Source organism: Drosophila novamexicana, unplaced genomic scaffold (genome assembly GCF_003285875.2).
Source record: "Drosophila novamexicana strain 15010-1031.04,08,12 unplaced genomic scaffold, DnovRS2.1 tig00001089-arrow-arrow-pilon, whole genome shotgun sequence".
NCBI classification, from domain to species: Eukaryota; Metazoa; Arthropoda; class Insecta; order Diptera; family Drosophilidae; genus Drosophila; species Drosophila novamexicana.
Window position 1 is genome coordinate 755,688 of NW_020824841.1, and position 18,953 is coordinate 774,640.

Consider the following 18,953-nt stretch of genomic DNA (forward strand, 5'->3'; position numbering starts at 1 on the left):
ATACCGGATCATATGTTCCACATAATCTATTACTTCTTTACCCGAATGGGAACTCTGGAAACCATGCGAGCATTTAATGAAAGGATTTTCTATGTGCGCTACAAACATCCAAGGGATACGCTCAGAGCATTAAGCTTCCATAGACGGCGCATCATATTTATGGAGCATTTGGTGTGTCTCACTTGCGATTTACTCAATCAGACGGACATTGATAAGATATATGGCAAGCGCAAGCCCGTCTCCGAAGAGGACTCAAATGCCGATCCAGACAAATACGATCCATACTGCACCGAACGATTCGTATATGCCGACGAGTATGAGAAGGAATATAATGAGAGATTCAACACGGACGCCTTTGGGGACCATGGACATTGGTGTTCCGACGAGGACAACAATGATGAATTCTATGATGGCGATGAATACCACTATGCGAATGAAGAGGATTTCTGGAATGTTGGTGCACCCGATAATTGCCAAGCGGGAAACTGGCTATCGACCGTCTGGGGATGGGCCAAGTTCCAGATTGGCTCCCTGATCACATATTTAACATACGATTTGCGTTATTAGTTGATTTTATTTATTATTGTTTGAACCCTTAGGAATTGTTAATTGAAACATCAAAAGTACTTAACGATAAATTTGTTATGTTAAAAAAAAAATAGTACACATATAAAAAAAAACACGCGACATTTACATATTTACACGCAGCACACCTAGAGACAAGTACACCAAGATCCTAACCAACCCTCCTCCTTATAGTTGTGGACTATCCGCAGCGGCGGCGGCGCTGTTCGTGTACACCACAGAGTTTAGCAGCTGATCGTTGCGGGAGCGCGAACGCCAGGTGTCCATGCCCATGGCCAAGCCGGGATTGGGATTCGATAAATTGGGCACGCCCCCCTGGCTGGCTGAGAGAGCGCCGGCCGCTGTGCCGTTGCGTTTCCAAGGCAAGCCCTTGAACGTGTCCACAAAAGCGCGCCGAAAGCTGGCGTTCATGAAGCAATAGGTAATCGGATTGCAGCAGCTCGAGGAATAGGCGAGCAGCTGGAGGAAACTGATCGTGGTGTAGTCAATGTATTCGTACAGCGCCTGTCCAATAAACATGCTCAGCGTATTGATCACGTACAAAGGCGTCCAGCAGATGAAGAACTCTAAAACCAGCACAAACAGCATCTTTACCACGCGTTTCTTGCTCTCCAGCGTCCTAGTCTCGTTGGATCTGCGAATATTGAATGATGAAGCCTGATCAACCATGCTTAGACGCATCTATTGCACTTAATAAAAACATATCTTTTACATTCCTAATATCATTCTCTTTGCTAACCCTGGCACGTATCAGGTCTTTTAGAATTATAAGAATCCCCATTATCCTGCTTATTCTTGTTATGATTGCAATTGATTTAAATTTGAATTTCAGTCATCTTTGTACATTCCTGCCAAATGACCCATTTCATCTGCAATATTCCAGTCCTTGCCAAATCTTTACTCCGTCTGATCTACCATTTTGGGATTCGCTCAGCTTCGGGGAAGACTAAGACATTTCCCCTGCCTTGAACAATCATGTGAACCTAACCTAACCTAACCTACCCGAGCCTAACCATCTGCAAGTTTGGCAACGCCAGGTCATTTAGTATATAGAATAATAGTAATAGAGTATTCACGGGAGCTGTTTACTTGCAAGCTTTTCTAGCAAACTTTCCCAATATTATTTCAAGGTATTTCGTCCTTGCTAATGAAAGGCAATTAAAAAAGTTTGTTTTACAAAAAGTTAATACTAGCTGAGGTTTAATTATTACAGGGTGGCAGCGCTGCCGTATTTAAAATGTAAGGTTAAAATCGTTAATTGCTTTAAACTGGATTTAATGACTTAGCTTAAATCATGTGCGTAATTGTTGATGTGCTGAGCAGAAAGCTGCACTTGTTTGGTAAATCGGGAAAAGCTAATTATGCAAAGTGCTTTGCAATTGAGGCCGCCCGGGGATCTTTGACTGAATAATGGCATTGTGTTCGGTGTCAATCTGATTTAGGGTCCATGGGTCCAATATGTATATGATTTAACATGCATACCAACATAACCAAAGGCTGGCCAGCTATTGCGCTGTCGGCATTCGCTGCCTCGGGTCAAAGGTCAAAGCTTACCTGCGCAATGCCGCATCGTGTATACGCAAACTTGGCGAGGCATTCGAGGACTTGGCCGGTGTCACAGTTGTCAATGTCGTTGTTGTTATCGTTGTAAGTGTCGTTGTTGCTGTTGCTGTTGTTGTAGCTGTTGCTGTTGCTGTTGCTGCTGCTGTTGTGCTTGTCGCGGCGCCATTGTTGTTGTTGCTGCTCTCTGCGGACATAAAGCATAAAATGCGCATTTGTTGTATCCCATTGGGCGTGGATCATGGGCGTGTCTTATACTTATACTTACCATTGTACTCGCTGGCGGCATTCAGGACCAGAACGCAGCTGCTGCTGCCGGGCGTGGCGGCTATGGCCGCCGTGGCCACCGTTTGGGCGCTGCCACTGCTAGCCGGCATTCTGGCATCCTTGCCCACATCCATGCCGATATAGAGAGTTCGCGTAATGAGTATATAGGCAGCACACAGCACCAGCAGCGGCAGGACGAGCAGGATGAGATCCAACATAATGTTGTAGAAGCGCTCGTAGCCCTGGTCTGGCCAGTGCTCGCGGCATTTGCAGAACCCTGCGACAATTTTCATAACTAGCTAAATACCCCAAAGCAGGGCCCCGCCCCGTCACTCACCTGGCCGGCTTGTGGGTATCAATCGACTGAATACCGCTATTGGCGTCATGCACAAAATGCCCCCGAGCCATATGAACCCGATTATCTTATAGGCATGGCTTATTGTCTGCCAGGACCTCGAGCGCAGCGGATGACATATGGCGTAATAACGTTCACAACTGATGGCCACCAAGGTCCACGAGGAGACGGCCACAGAAGACGCTGTAAATGGGGATAAACAGAAATTCGAATGCTTCAATTTTCATACAACACATAAACAATTAGCTGTTTAGGTTTATCAGCATTTCAAATGTTTCTACTTTTATAATTATAATTATTTTACTATCATTAGAATTATTATCTCTCTATACTCTTTCCTATTTACCAAAATTTTCTTACAAATTGGGTTTTGTTTCGCCGAAAACGAAAATTATTCGGAAGAGTATAAAATACAGTGTAGTAAAGCACAGTATGTATATTATATAAAACAGTAAATTATGGCACAATAAAATATATTACAGTTTAGCTTAGTATATAATAGTATAGTATGTATACATATTGTACATATTTTGGCTTAGCATAGTATGGTAGGATTTGGTATAGTTTTGTATAGTATATTATTATGGGATAGTAGAGCATTGTATAGCATATTAAATGTCATAGATAATATAGTAAAGTATAGTATAGCATAGTATGGATATATTTATAGTAAAGTATATTATGAAGTACTATCTATATAGTGATATATAGTAATGTAGTGTATGACGTAGTAGGTTTATCTCATAGTAGAACTGATAGGAATTGCTGTAAAATGGTCGACATTAAAGCTAGCTGGCTTGCAATGTACTGTTACCAAATTGCTGGCATATGGCCAAAGACATAAACTGAAACGCACGCAGCATCTAGGTTGATGCGGGGAGAGATATGCCAAGAGGGGGAAATGAAGGATTGGCTGCTTAAATTTGTAATCACAGAAACGTAAACGTAACTTAAACAGCACGCACACATTTTGGCCATATGTCGTCGAGTTTGGACTTAAGCTGTTGTTCTTGTTGTTTTTGTTTTTGGTTTTGTTTACCATTGCGATTGCGATTGCCATTGCCATGGCCATGGCCAATGCCATTGGCGTGTGCGCTTAGAATCGGGTTCGTTTGTATTTCGGCTGGCTATACAAATTTTGCGGTATTTATGTGTGCTGGCTCCTTGGCGCTTGTTATGCCTGCTTGGAGCTGTCATGGACATGCCCATGCCTCTTCTTTTATTTGCGGCAATCAAATTTTATCGCCCAACTGACGCTTATAAATTTGTGCCTGTCACAGCGCCCTGTTACGCATATTTATGTTGCTCGGCTCACGGCTGCATGTCGTATACGTAATATGCTCAACACGTCGACCAAATCAGGCGCCTAGAAATACGAAATCTGATTTGAAAGCTGAACGCTGAAACCGAAGTCGAAGCCAAGGCTAAAGCTGTGGCTGCAGCTTAACCCAAACCGGAGTCCCATCTCGAGAGTTGGGATTTATGCCTGAGAGTGCTAAGATGCCCTAAAATCAAATCAAATTCAATCAACAACAAAATACGTATACATATTTTTGTGTGCATGTATAAATAAACATAAGTAAATAAAGAAAACATGAAATTGAATTTGTGTTCAATGTTTATTCGACTTTGGCTGTTGCTGTTGCTGTTGCTGCTGCGTGCTGGCGACAGTTTTGCATTTGCCAATTGAATTACATCCGCACGCACTGACGCACACGCCCACACACACTCGCACTCACACACACACATACATACATACACACTTACGGAAACGCACTAAGGCGCTTACAAATTGTATCTGTATTTTAAAATGATTTAGTTGTCATGGCGCTTTAGGCCAATCAATCAAACTGTTGAGCTGCCGCACTTAAGCTAAACAGCAAACATTCCTAAAAAAACACACACACGCGTACTTGGTGTCTGTTATTTATAGTTTATAAGCCGCGTTTTGCATTTATCAGCATAAAAACTTCTTCAACAGCCGATGTGCAATTTCTGGAATTCCCCAGTGCACTCTAAAAGTATGCAACGCTTTTAGCGGAACACCCACTTGTGTCAATAGTGTTGCATCCGTCAAGGCGCCACGGAAAATGTTAACTCGCGGGGCGCAGAAATCATTGAAATATGGATGAAGCCAGCTTCATGTTCGAGCACATGAAATGCTGCAAATACAACTTAAGACTTAAAACTTTAGCCCGTATTTTGTATAGCAATATTTATGAGCTGCAATATTGTTTATTATTTAACTATTTCATTAAAATTTTGAAAATAAGTTAAGAAAATCCTAGGCTCAAATATCTGAAAAACTAACTAAATGAATCAATTGGGTTTGAGCCGTGAACCCCTTTTAGCCTGCAGCCCTGGTATGCAAGTGAAGCGTGAATCCCTTTCAGCGGCTAATTGTTGGTTTTGTAGCCCTCGTATGCCTGCATATTATATACAGAATATATGCACCTTGGATCAGCTTTAACACTTTTCTTCAGTTTTTCTTTATATATCGCAGTTAACTTGAGATCTTATCAAATCAAATTAACATATATACCCATACAATTTTTGTTTAAATATTTAAAAAGCTACAAAGATGTTACTTTTGTGTCGATTAAACCTATTATATAAAGCTGTTGATCTGTATTGCTTGACCGAGTGTCTCTGTCAAGACTTGTGAAAACTTAAATCGTTTTCATTATTATACTCTGAACCCATTGAAAATTCGAATTAGGGTAGAATGTTTTTGTGCAAATGTACGTAACTTGCAGAAGGAAACATATCCGAATCCATAAAGTATATATATTCTTGATCAGCATCAATAGCCAGCTCGATTTAGCCATGTCCGTCTGACTGTCCGTATGCATCTCATGCTGATGATCATGATCTCAGAACCTATAAGAGCTAGAGACTTGAAATGTGCCCGCGCAGTGCTTGCTTCGATAATCGATAACTTGTCCCGTTTCTAAGCAATCGATATCGCTATCGATATCTAAGTCCTGTTATTAGAGTAAAATTCTAAATTGAAGCTTATTTTAAGAGCTTGACGCACCATACTTGATATGTAGATTATATATTACTATAGTCCGGCTAGTGTTGGCGACGGTAGAAAGTTTAGGGTATCCCCTAGTCGAGCACTCCCGACCAGAGAACTCTAACTTGTTTTATATACATATATGTGCTGTTTTTTTTTTTTTCTTATTTGCATTTTTCAGATTGATGTGCTATATAACTTGCGAGACGGCAAATTATAAATTTGCGCAAAAGCTTAAAAAACTTTTCGCCCGTTGACACTTGAGAGGCAGCAAAGTTTTTTGTTTCTTTTTTTTATTTTTTTTTTTGTTTTCGGCTTTTGTTTTTTTTTCTTTAATTATTTTCATTCATTACCATTCAGCTGGCTTGTCGGCAGCTCCGGCCCAAGGATTGTCAACTGGCTGCAGCTGCTGCTAGAAATATTATAGCAGCAAAGTTGTGTCTCTGTCCAATCCCCCTAATTCAAGTCCCCGGCACGTTCCCGACGCCAGCAGGATTCCTTTTGAAAAGCTGACCAAGTCCATGATTAACGACACGTCACAACTGGCTGTGGCAAATGCGTTGCCAGCACCAAGGCCAGCCACAGATAATATGATGGGCATAGAAGATATCCAATCTGAGCAATGGGAATCCCTAAGGCTAGGTAAACCGAGAGCCATTCGGCGGGTTGCTCAGCTGATAAATGAATAAATATGACGGCGGACACCCAGCAAACTTTATGCCTTAATTCTAGTTTGTTTTAAATTTGCTATCATCGGGTCTTAGCTGCGTTTTTATTTCCATTTTCATTACCGCTGTCAAAAACAAACACATGTATTTGCCAAGTTTTTCAGCAAATATCAAAACAAACAACACACAAGACAAATCTTGCAAGAGTTGATTAATTTACCCAGACTTATTTAGAGTATTATGAGTGATGATTATTTCGTAAAAAGTATTCCAAATAGATAAATTTGATATTTGCATCTTGCTTGGAATAGACACTTGTTTCAATTCGCGTTTGAAGGCAAAGCATTTGGTCGCAGGAAAATATAATGTGTTGAACGCTTTAAGGCTGGCCAGGTTCATTCAATTATATTGCCAAAAGTTCAGAATGTGTATTGCCAGAGAAAACAAACTTTTCTGCTGTTTATTTTTTAATTTTATTTGCGTTTATTTATTTTTTTGTATTTTGCTCAATACTAGGGGCTCAGCCTGGGTAAATTTTAATGCTATTATTGAAACTTTGCACAACTTGTTGTTGTGCTGGCAAATTCGTTTAAATTCAATGGATTTAACACATAAGTAAATGCCAGCATTTAAGCGGTACAATCACAGCGGCTACGGCGGGCTACAGGGCCGCAAAATGGCCGAGGGCTACGCCGGCAGAGAAAAACTTTCCAGCAAGCCGAAATCCAAGTCTTGTCGGCACGCCCAAAATTCTATTTAACTGAAAAGTGAAACAAACTTGGCAAAGTGCTTGACGCCCGCCTTTTTATCAAATTAAGTAAGTATTTTAAAGTGGCTACGAAAGCCTGTGTGTGTGTGTGTGTGTGTGTGTGTGTGTGTGGGATGGGGGGAGGGGGAGCGGATTCGGGTGTATCAAAACTTTGGTTTAGCTGAGCTGTTTTCTAGACCAAACTCATGTCTATCGAGAGGCCTGCAGTTATTCAAGCGTAATTTAATTAAACTTGGCGTTTTGCTGCATACTTCAAGGGAACACGAATTTCAACACACGCATATACAAGCACAAAACACACACGCACACACATACTGAATGCACCAAATGTGCATTCATTAAAAACTTCCTTTCAAACGTATCCCAATAGCAACAGCTTTCGTCAGGCTGATTGAGATTTGTTATAAAAGTCTGGAAAACAGAGCACCAAAGAGTCATTAGCCAAGACATTAAGGCTAATGCAATGCTAATGCTTGGGCCCTGACTAAACGGAACTAAGAAAAGCAAATAAAAGAAAGACGACAAACTTATACATAGTAAGGCTGCAGAGTTTCCATTTATGGGGTTTCTTTCCAGACTTAATGCTAATCCAATAATATAATAATTAAGATAAAAAATAAATTCAATTGTTCTTCGATTAAACTAAATATAAATCGGCCAATAAACTTTGAACGGCTTAGTGTTGGAAAGCTCTCTAACATTAAACAACGTTTTTAAAGTATTTTTTGCTAAACTAAATAAGAATTGATGAATAAACAATTTATAGCTTAGTGTTGGAAAAGTCTCTTAAATTAAATACAATTTTATTTGATATTTTTTTCCTAAACTAAATATAAGCTTCCCCATAAACTATTAGCGGCTTAGTGTTGCAAAACCCTTTACAATTAAATAGTTTTAGAATTTAGTTCTTAAGCTTTTAACCTAAACTAAGCCTTTAAAATTAAATAAAAGTAAACTTTTTTCTAAGCTACATTTAAATCTGCCGATAAACTACTAATGGTTTAGTGTTGAAAAACTCTCCACAATAAAATAATGTTTCTTTTAGTATGTTTTTCTAAACTAAATATTAATTTGCCAATAAACTATCTGCGCCTTAGTGTTGAGAGACTCTATAAAGTTAAATAAAGTTTGTCCTTGCCTTTTTGTAATGGGAAAGGCATTAACGTGAAACCTGGACTTAATTAAATTACATTCACGAATCTAGGGCAATAAACTGGTTCGAACCGTAAATCGAACCTGCAAAGCTTTTTGCTTGGCTTGCAGTCTTGGTAAATTATGGTTTAATATATTTCGTTTTATTTCTGCTTTGGCGCACAGTGGAACAATTCATATTCAAACACGCTGTGAAAGTAGGTTGGGGCGCCACCAAAGCAACTTAAATATGGAATATTTTGTTGTAGATTTTGCTGTAGTTGGCACAGCTAGGATGGTTATGTTAGTGTTTTTCAAGTGTAATTTGCTGCATGGGCGAAGCATGTGTTAAACAAAACTTTTAACATGGCGGACACACGCACACCCACACATGGGAATATGTGCTCGGAAAAGTGGACATATGCATAAAATGTGCGACCAGGCTAACAGCATGGATTTAGCTATACAAGGACCTCAGCCTGAACGAAACTTTGGTACGTAACCAAGACTGGCCTGAATCATAACTGCACTCTGTTTAGGCCTTGTTTAGTCACTCGACAAATGTTGTTGTTTTTATTGTCATTCGCTTTGTTCCAGCAAAAGTGGGCGAGAAGCTACCCAACTTCTTGGCAGTTTGCACAATTTGCCTAATGAGTTTTTAGCTGGGGGCCAGGATTGTTTCTGGAACCCCGCTCGCCCTTTTACCCAACAGTATATCCCGAAATCACTTCTTTACTTTGGACTAAGCCACCTTGCGGTGCGGCCGACAAAACCTGTGCAAATGCCTGACAAAGCTAAAGCCGTGATTATGATTACAGTCCGTGAATGTGGCTTACTTACAGGTAACATGCACTTAAGTGCCCCAGCACACACAATAACAATAATTAAATGTGGGCCATTTGCTGGCCCAGCTATGGAAATCATATAAAAGCTGGCCCGAGCTCAACCGGGGCCGTGCCATGAAACAAGCTGCAAAACTAGCTTATTTGAAAGCACGAAATATCACATTTGCGGCCAATCAACGATTATGCTATGTGCACATATATCCTATTTTATATATATTTCTTTTTGTTTTACAGACTTTTATAAATTTGTTAAGAAAAATAAATGTGCTTAACTCCGCAAGCAGGTTTTCAAACGAACCGGTTTGAATCAGGCAGTCGAAGTGTATCTGAAAGGTTGAACCGAACCTTCAAAACGAATCAGTTGTAAAACAAACGGAATCAAAACTCCAATTGAACCATTATCCGAACCGTATCCGTACCAAAAAATTAATAGCCATTAGACGAACCAAATTTGGCATACATTTTGTAAAAGGAAATTTGCAATGCCAAACCAAGTTTTAAACCAAATCCGAAGTTTGTGTTCGAACCAATTGCACGAACCGCACACAAAGTCAGTCCGTTGGCTCGCACCTTGAACCAAACCACAGGCAAATAGTAACTTTGCAGCCCTGGTTTCATACAGCTCGTAAGTTTTAAAGGATTCGAGTTAAGTGTATTGGCAGTGTTTTGGTATTGAACGACCAGCCCTAGGCAGACAAATAGTGTTAGCCAATTATGAAAATGGCCCACTTAAATACAGTTACGATAATTTTCTAGCTATGTTTGGGCTTAACTCCGAACGATGCCTTCAATTAGCCGAAATTACAAATATTCAGACACTATATGTGAATATATATTAGATCTGGTGCGGGTGCGTGTGTGTGGATGTGTGCGATAAAGTATCTGAATGTTTCTGAATTTGTATGTTAATATAGAATTGTGGGGCACATTAAAATCATTTTTTATGATTATCTTTGCATGTGAATCGTTTTATTGACTTTTGCCGGCACGAACTACAGTTTGATGCCAGACAACTGAAAGCAACAACTGCCATACAAGGACTCAAATGTGTCCATAAGCATATATATATACATATATGTTTGCATATATACACATAAGTATATACTTACCACACATGCGGAAAACTTATAGACAACTCGTTCCTTTTACCATTTTGACATAACTTTTTATGTGAATACTTCCTCCTTTTTTTTTTAGTAAAAAGTTGTGCCTGCCCTTGCGCAGACCAACGAAGCCATCTATGACATTATAAAGTATATTAACTAACATGCTTGTTCGGTTTTTAGAGCGCAAAGTCTTTCCTCATTAAATGCAAAATTTGTTTACCTCTCATTTTGCTAGTGTTGGCAAGGAAGTCATTTATTTTTCCTGCCGAGCTGTGACTTAAAGTTTGAGGGCGATAGAAAGGAAAATTAAAACAAGTAAGAGGTTCTAGTCGGGAGCTCCCGACTAGGGGATACCCTGAACCCTCTTCTTCCAACATCAAATGCATATATGTATATATTCTATTTTAGAAGCTATATGTCAAGTTTGGTGACTCTAGCTCTTATTGTTTACCAAAATTGCCCAAAAAACAGGATATCGATATCGATTTTTATCGATTGCTTGGAAACGGAGTAAGTTATCGATTATCGGAAACAAACTCGATCTGCGCGGGAACTAGGAGCATCTACATCTAAAATTTCATTGCGTTCATACATACGGACGGACGGACGGACAGACAGACGGACATGGCTAGATCGACTCGGCTATTGGTGCTGATCAAGATTATATACACTTTATGGGGTCGGAGATGCTTCCTTCTGCCTGTTACATACATTTAGATTTTGCACAAATACAATATACCCTTATACCCATTTTTAATGGGTTCAGGGTATAAAAACTAAAGTTGCATTTAAAAGTTTTCCACCGATTTTCCACACTTGCAGGCGGCAATATGCCCTATTACACGAACATCTTAGCTATATATATGTTCAGCTTAAGCAACCTACTTACTCTCTGTGAAAAAATTCGGGAAAATTTCGTATGCGGGTTTTTGTTAAAAAGCTTGATTTTCGATATGTTTAATCTTTAACTAAACCAGATGTTATATTCAAATAATTACAGGGTACTTTTCAGCGAGCACTCTCTGCTTGAGCATACCCTATTCGTGTTTTATTGGATTTAAGTGTTTCGTGACATTCTTATCCTACTTCCTAGCTTGTGGTTGCAACTTAAGCCAGGCGTGGGTCGGTGTGATATATTTGGAGGATAAGCATGCCGACTTATGGGCATGTGTCCACAGCACGAAATAGCCATCAAATAATTTCAAATCAAACACTTGTCAGAGCCTAAACAACAGCTGCCATCGGTCGGATTCTATTAAAAAGATATTTGCCGCAGGACTTTCCATTTGCTGCCCTCCTCTCCGCTTCTCACCTCAGCTTCTAATGTTGCGTGGGAGCAAAGTAATTTGGCGTCACACTTTTGTCAACCAAACGGCGGGACTAGCAGATGCGCCACTGGAAATGGAAATGAAATTCGGATTGGCCGCCGGTCGGGGAATGGGGCTCTGGGGGCTGGCTGGGGCCCGCGCGCTGGCCAGACAATTAGGCGGAATTAGGTCGCCGCTCGCTGCTTATTGTTGCTTATGTTTATGATTATGTTGTAGGCGCATTAGCAGGCATACACTTACACACACACACACACACACACACACACAGACACACAATTCGCGGCTGCTGGGGCCACCCAAGGCCGACGGCAAATTTTATTTAGAAACTTATGTAAGCCCATAGCAAAAAAGAAAAATAAAAACAAAAACAACACGCAGAACAATGGGCCTGCGGCCAGTCGGGCATACACGACTGACAGTTACCCTCGATGAAAAAGAGAAGACACTTTTAAATCTAAAAGTCAAACTAACGAACATTTATTAAATAAGACTATGTTCTAGACCTCGGACCTCGAGCCAGCTAACTAAATATATACCAAAAAAGTATGCTATGGAAATGAAGAACTATTTGAAAAGAAACTTAAGTTAAAGAGATAAAATAATGTTAAATAAATACGTTTAAGTCTTCATTTAGCATGAAGAATATCTATCAATTGGATATCTCATATATCTTGCTTAGCAAAAAGACAGACATATGAGAAGGTGCTAAATATATATATAATATATAATGCTGGTCTTGGCGATCTTTGCATTTTTTCAAACTTCATTTAGCTGACTCGAGGTCTCTTATATATAAGAAATAATTGGCATTATATGCCCAACACGTTAATGAGTGGCAAGTGGCAGCGAAAATGATTACAATTCTGAGAAGGCCGCACGTCAAGTAATAATGCAAAAAATACGCGTCCACATTTAATCTTGGGCCAAATTATGGCGTCCTGCAAGCGGAATACAGAATACAGCACGCATTTGTACAGGAAGCAGGGCAAGTGTACAGGATCTTCGTATTGAGAAGACGTGCAACAAGGCAAGGGGCACGGGGCACTGGCCATATCTGCCAACGCAAAGCGTCTTATTTTTTAATGTTCTTTAGGGTATTCAAATTCTGTCACGAAATGTGTAACGCATATATATATGAAGACGTCATCCGTTCCATTAAGGCATACATTCTCGAGCAGCATTAACAGCCGAGTCAGAATGCCAACTAGTCGACTATTTTAAACTCGTAACTATCGTCACGAAACGTTGCCAATGGTTCATTTATCGGAGTCAGCCGGAACGAACCACCAAAACTGGGTATAACTATCTGGAACTATGTATCGAACTTGGCATTTCTCAATTTAGCCAAACTTCTTTTATCAGAGCAAAATCTTAACGAGTTTAAACTAGCATATCATATAGCTCAAGAGGTATCATGAGTTGAAAAAGCTTTGTTCTCTTTCACATATTTTAACCCAACTCAGCAAGCGAGCTGAGTGCAGGTTATCAACATCGGATGGGCATATTATTCAGGAGCAATCGTTGGAAATTAAAGTTCTTGAGTCAATTGCATTTGAAAGTGTATTTTATCGTCGGCTTAACGCTACCAGTCTTTCCTTCGTGTTTTCAATTTATCATTGTTTGAGTCTTTGTTTTTGTTTTCGCTTTCGTTTCTTCCAATATGATTGTGCTACATGTTATTCGGGTGCCGCCCTCGCCTCCACTTTGCATGTCATTTGCATGACAAAAGAGCATCGGAAATAAGAAGTAAAATCGCGAATCGAGTGGGTGGGCTGGGGCGGCCAGCTGCCAACGCGAGAGAGTCAAAAAAACAAAAAAAAACCAAATGAAAACGGAAGTGAAAAAAATATGCTCCATTAGGCATAGTCCAGGCGAGATATGCCCTGTGTTTAGAACCAGAGAGAAAGAAGCTCATATAATTATATTAGATGAGATTGGTTTGGATGGGATTATAAATGTGTGGGAATACATGAGGAGGAAACATATATTTTAGATAAGGTGTTTGGGTATTGCGAACGACATTTAAGTTCCGTCTATTCCACACACTCGCGACATTTCTAGAGTATGGAAACCGAAAGGGAATCCGCAAAATTCTTAGCACATTTTTGCGTGCAATTTAAATGCCGAGCATTAGAAAATGAAAAGCGCAGAAATGCCAAATAAATGCGAACAGATGCGCTAACAAACTGTGTAGCCTTGTTATTTCTGTCTGTGTATAGAAATTGTTATTTAATTTTGTGTAATTTGAATAGGACTCGCAAATGTGACAAATAGCTGCCAGCGGCAACTCGCCTCCAGATCAGGACACCAACTCCGCCCGGGCAACATGGACAACGGAGGGCTATAATTATAAAATGACGTGCCCCGCCAGTCAAGTAAAATGATCCATTTAGTCTAGTGTCAGCTTATGGGATGTTTGCTTATACTACTTAGTTTATCTAGGGAAACACACACACACACACGCACACACACACCGGGTGCCAGCTCTAACTGAGCCTCAAGTTACAACAGCTTTGTGAATTTGATGTCAAAGCAAGATATTAAATAAATTAAAACGCAATTTAAAACGAAAACATTGCTAAGTCCTGTTTAACATAAACAGTCGTTACCTAGCTTTCTTCTACTTTCTCTTTTTCTTTTTAATTTATTTTATTTTATTTTATTTTTTTATTTTTTTTTTGACTCGCCGCACTTGGCATAATCCAAAAATAAATAATCAATACAAATGATTGAATAAATTTCTTCTGTAAACACATTTTAATCTTGTGATTCCACGAGAGCCTGTCAAAACTCGAGCACTTGTCGGATCATAAGGTACGCATACGTGTGTAATTTTTTGCTATTATTTATTTTTTATTATTGCATGTTTACCTGCCGTATCCCTGGCAACTTGGTCCTTTAAAAACCTTTGTCAAAATTTTGTGCATATTTCTTCCCCCCTATTGATTAACGTGTTTATTTACTCTCCAGAGAGTTGAGCCCTTTTGTTAAGCTTGCTTTTTAGCACTCATGTGTGTAATTGTGCGCTGGCATGATTGAACAATTTAATAATTTAATTTTTAATTTCCCTTTTTGAATTAACCTTTTTATTTCTCTCTTCACAGCCACAGTCTGAAAAGTTTTATTTTGTTCAACTATTTCAGCGCTAAATGGATGTAATTGACGGAAGTGTTGCAACTTTTAGTGTAACGATTGTATGTTAATTATATATTTGATATGAACGTATCTCTTAAAACTTTCTGTTGGTTAACGTACTTTTTTTGCGTACTGTATATAAAACTTTGCTCATTTTGTATGCGGATCCAAAACTGTTGACAGTTTAATTTATGCGATTTTTATACTCTGCCTAAAAGAGGGTATATTGGTTTGTCAGTGAGAACTCCTCCCACTTACACTTCTATTAGACTGACATTTTCTGTGTATTGTCCCTCTCTTGTGCGTATATTTCTCTGAACGGACAAAAGTTTTCCCAACCTTCGCTGTCCGTCCAAGAGGTTTTCTACACACACAAGAATATATGTATGTCTTCAGGCTTTGTAAGTATTATCCTGGTCAATGAAACATAACAGCCCCGCTCAAGTCCCAAAGTCTCAAGTCAAATGCACGCTGTAAACAGAGTATTGCGCAGTCGACTGCACCCGACTGCAGCTTACTTTGATAACTGCTTATTGAATATATGTTTTCAGGGCCAAATTTCTTATAATGAAAGCTCCTTCCTCAACATATGCATATGTACATATATACATACTGAGCTGCTGGCCATTAATAAATGATGAGGACTTCAGCTTGAAAAAAAAAAATGCGTTTTATTGCTCCACACCCATCGCCGCATGCCACAAGCGTTACTTGGAGTGACGGCAGGACATTTGCTTAGGGCGCGTAGGGAATATATTCAATTTGGTTTGGACGTATCTTTGTGTGCAACTATCAAAATATTATATGCAAAAGTACTTTGTGCGATAAATTTGGCAGCTGCCCTTCAAATGTTGGCACTGACAGCTGGATAGCATTTTACAACACTGCCACAAATTTATAAAATTGAACGAATTTCTTCTTTTTTGTGCATAGCTTACCATCTTTCGCAAAAGGCAGCTGCCAGCAAAATAAGTGAGTGAGATATTGAAGAATGTACGACTGTAAAATGCCCTTTTAAATGCCCATAATATAATATAAAATAAATTGAATGACAAGTAAATTAAAAAGGAAAATAGTGGGTGCCTATATTAACCTTGTTGGCTTTTAAGCACTCGGGTTGATTATTTCTGTAAAACATATACATACATATGTTCAAATATTTTGAGAGAATGACAAAGTTTATTACTGAAAATGATATGTATATCTGTCTATGCTTTCTGTAGTTTCACAGTTTATTATTTGTTCAACGCTAGTCACAGACTGACTCTTAACATAAACTTTAACTAACATAGAACCTGCTGCCAGAGGGACCGTGTGTACTTCTGTCAACGCAAGCCATTGATAATGTGACATCACTATCCTACTATGTACAGTATTTTGAAAGCTAAGAAGCGCCAATTTGCCTGATCTTAATTTGACAACACTCAAGTCAATACAACACTATAGTCACTACTTAACACTGGTTGAGGCACGCATTTTAAAAATCTGGCACGCATATGAGATATTCTCAGCGGACTTCAACTTGGTTAGCCTTCCTTAGAGCTGATGCGATACACTTTTGCTCACGCACAGTCCCACACGGCCATGCCCCCATTCCGGCCGCCCCCCACCCACACGCCTGACAGCGCATAAGGTAGTCATTGTTGAAGATATAATCAGGGAATTGGAATAATTAGGACGGCGCTCAAGACTTACCCTGTGCGAACTGTATGAGCTTGCAGAGAAACTCGCCAAAGATGAAATTGCGCAATAGAGTCCCAACAAGGGTAACGGGCATGCAGAGCACGCCCAGCAACATGTCCGAAATGGCCAAGTTGAGCAGAAAGAGATTGGTAATTGTGCGCATGCGACGGTTCTGCATCAGCGTTGAAATGACCAAAAGATTGCCAACCACAGCGCACAGCAGGATCAGGCTATAGCTGGGTATGAGCCAAGCTGGCATCTCAGTGGGAGCACTGCTGCTGCTACTGCGGCCGCTGCCAACGGCAGCTCCATTTGCAGCTGCAGCGCCGCGGCTCGATTCGGTGGCCACGCTCTCGGTGATCAAAAATATATTTCCGGCGGAAAGTGCATCATCCTCATAGCTGGCGCTGCTATTCGCATTGCCGCTGGCATTCCCATTACCGGCCTCGGCCAAGCCCATGGACAGCGACTCGTTGAGCGGTGCCAGCGTGAGCGAGACAATGTGACTGGCAGCGCTGCGTGCGTTGGCGTAATAGTCGAGCAGCGCCTTGTAGGTGGCCGCCGCACTGGCGGCATCTTGAGCACTGGAACTGTACATTTGGTAGTTCCGGATCAGACGATCAGTCTGCAGTGCCAACAATAAAATCGATATTGAACTGGTTCGTATTATTTCAGTTATACGTCTTTTAGACAACACTGAACAATTAGAACTATATTGGAATAGTTCTGGTTCCGTTTGTTGTTCAGAAGTTGAACCTCTGTTAGACAGCACTGATAAATATTCAATATTAACGATATTGAACAGGTTCTAGTTCCGTCTGTGGCTTCACTTCTGCCTCCGTTTAACAACACTGAACAAAAAACTACAAAAATTTTGCGTAGAGTCGCGCGCGCGCACTCTGCTGTCAGGGTGTCCTTGCGATAACGTTCTGTGGCAACGTTTATGGTCACGGCTAGCGTCTCGGGGATGTATACGACGACAACGACGCCCACGACGCCGACGTCAGGCGCCAACGTCGTCGTTTGCTGGCGCGCTTCGCTCTGCCTGCTTACCGTTACGTTGAACGAGTCGTTGGCAACTGGCCGACCCAAAGGGGCCAGTGTGCCGGCGCCTGCGTTTCGTTTGCGCCAAACTCACCACATGCGGCAGCAACAAGCGGCAGCGCAACATGCCGCTTTGCAACATGTTGCGCCCAACTGTAGGCATACAAATTGCGTGGGTCTTCGTTAATACTATATTTCAACGAACATATGAGTATACTCGGTCTAAGAAAGAGCCTTTAATACAGATTTCAAGTAACTTTTGACTGACGGACTGAATGACAGTTTGACTAACTGTAAACTTTTATGACTGACTGACTGAAGGACTGACTGACTCAATGTATAACTGTATGACAGACTAAATAGCCAACTAACAGACTGACGAACAGGCGACAAGACCAAATTACTGAATGAATGACTTACTGGCTGGCTGACTGACGGACTGATTGACCGACTTAATGACTGACTGCCTTAAAGGATGACTTACTGAGTGACGAACAGTCTGACTGATTGAACAACTGACGGACTGCCTAACTTAATGATTAAATCACAGACTAACTGACTGATGGACTGATTGACGGACTTACTGACTGTATAGCTGATTGACTGACGGATAAACTGATTGACGGACTGACTAACTTACTCACTGTATAAATAATTGATTAATTGACTGAAATGGTTGGACTGATGGTATAACCATAAGAATAAATTACTGACTGGCTAACTGACGGATAGACTAAGTAAATAAATGTATAAATGCATGACTGATTGACTCACTGACTGACTGACTTACAGACTGTAAAACTGTATGAAAAATTGACTTATTGATAGACTGACCGAATGCCTGTATATCTGTAAGAATGCGCTACTAACTGTCTTTACGGACTGACTGACTGTATAACTGTATGAATGATTGACTACCTGACTGATTGACTTACCGACTGACGTACATTTTGACTGACTGACTTGAATGAATGTTTGATTGACTGTCTGACTAACTCATTGACTGGCTGACTGAGTTACCGATTAACGGATTGACTGACTATATGAGTATATAACTGTATGACTGGTTGATAGACTGACTAACTGACTGACTGATTGACTGACTGAATGACTGTTTCACTGTATGCCTGACTTAATGACCGACTGGCTGATTGGTAATAAATCCGCAGCCCAAATCATAAAATTCTCAGCAATTCTGGAAAATCCATCCGCAAGGAAAAAATACAGCTGGAAAAACTGTTAAATGCATTCATTTTTTTTTCGATTTTCATCCGAACAGCTTTAAAATCGTTTTCAAAGACTTATGTAAACATTGATTGAAGACCTGTTCCGCAAGAACAAACATAGTTTTTTAAGCTTAATATTTCATTTCATTTTTTAACTCTTCATTGAACGAAGTGCACTTAAGAAAAGTCGTACGTATAGAACGTCTTATTGCATATTCTTATTTGCCATATT

The 18,953-nt window shown here is 40.2% G+C and overlaps 1 protein-coding gene across 1 annotated transcript; it reads right to left on the minus strand.

The window, feature by feature from the left end:
* Positions 1-732: 732 nt before the first annotated feature.
* Positions 733-17,204, minus strand: LOC115766327 (cholecystokinin receptor). Its single transcript, XM_030710218.1, has 5 exons — positions 16,464-17,204; positions 2,750-2,950; positions 2,414-2,689; positions 2,140-2,332; positions 733-1,219 (listed from the first exon to the last, which is right to left on the minus strand). The coding sequence occupies exons 1-5, from the start codon at positions 17,047-17,049 to the stop codon at positions 754-756; spliced, it is 1,722 nt and encodes a 573-aa protein (XP_030566078.1). The 5' UTR covers positions 17,050-17,204; the 3' UTR covers positions 733-753.
* Between the last annotated feature and the right edge of the window lie 1,749 nt (positions 17,205-18,953).

Excerpts from the sequence above, each read along its gene's own strand:
- LOC115766327 (XM_030710218.1), bottom strand. The coding sequence starts at position 17,049 with ATGTACAGTTCCAGTGCTCAAGATGCCGCCAGTGCGGCGGCCACCTAC. Across the intron at positions 2,690-2,749 it reads GATACCCACAAGCCGGCCAG|GGTTCTGCAAATGCCGCGAG; the intron begins GTGAGTGACGGG and ends AAATTGTCGCAG. Across the intron at positions 1,220-2,139 it reads CACGATGCGGCATTGCGCAG|ATCCAACGAGACTAGGACGC; the intron begins GTAAGCTTTGAC and ends CAATATTCGCAG.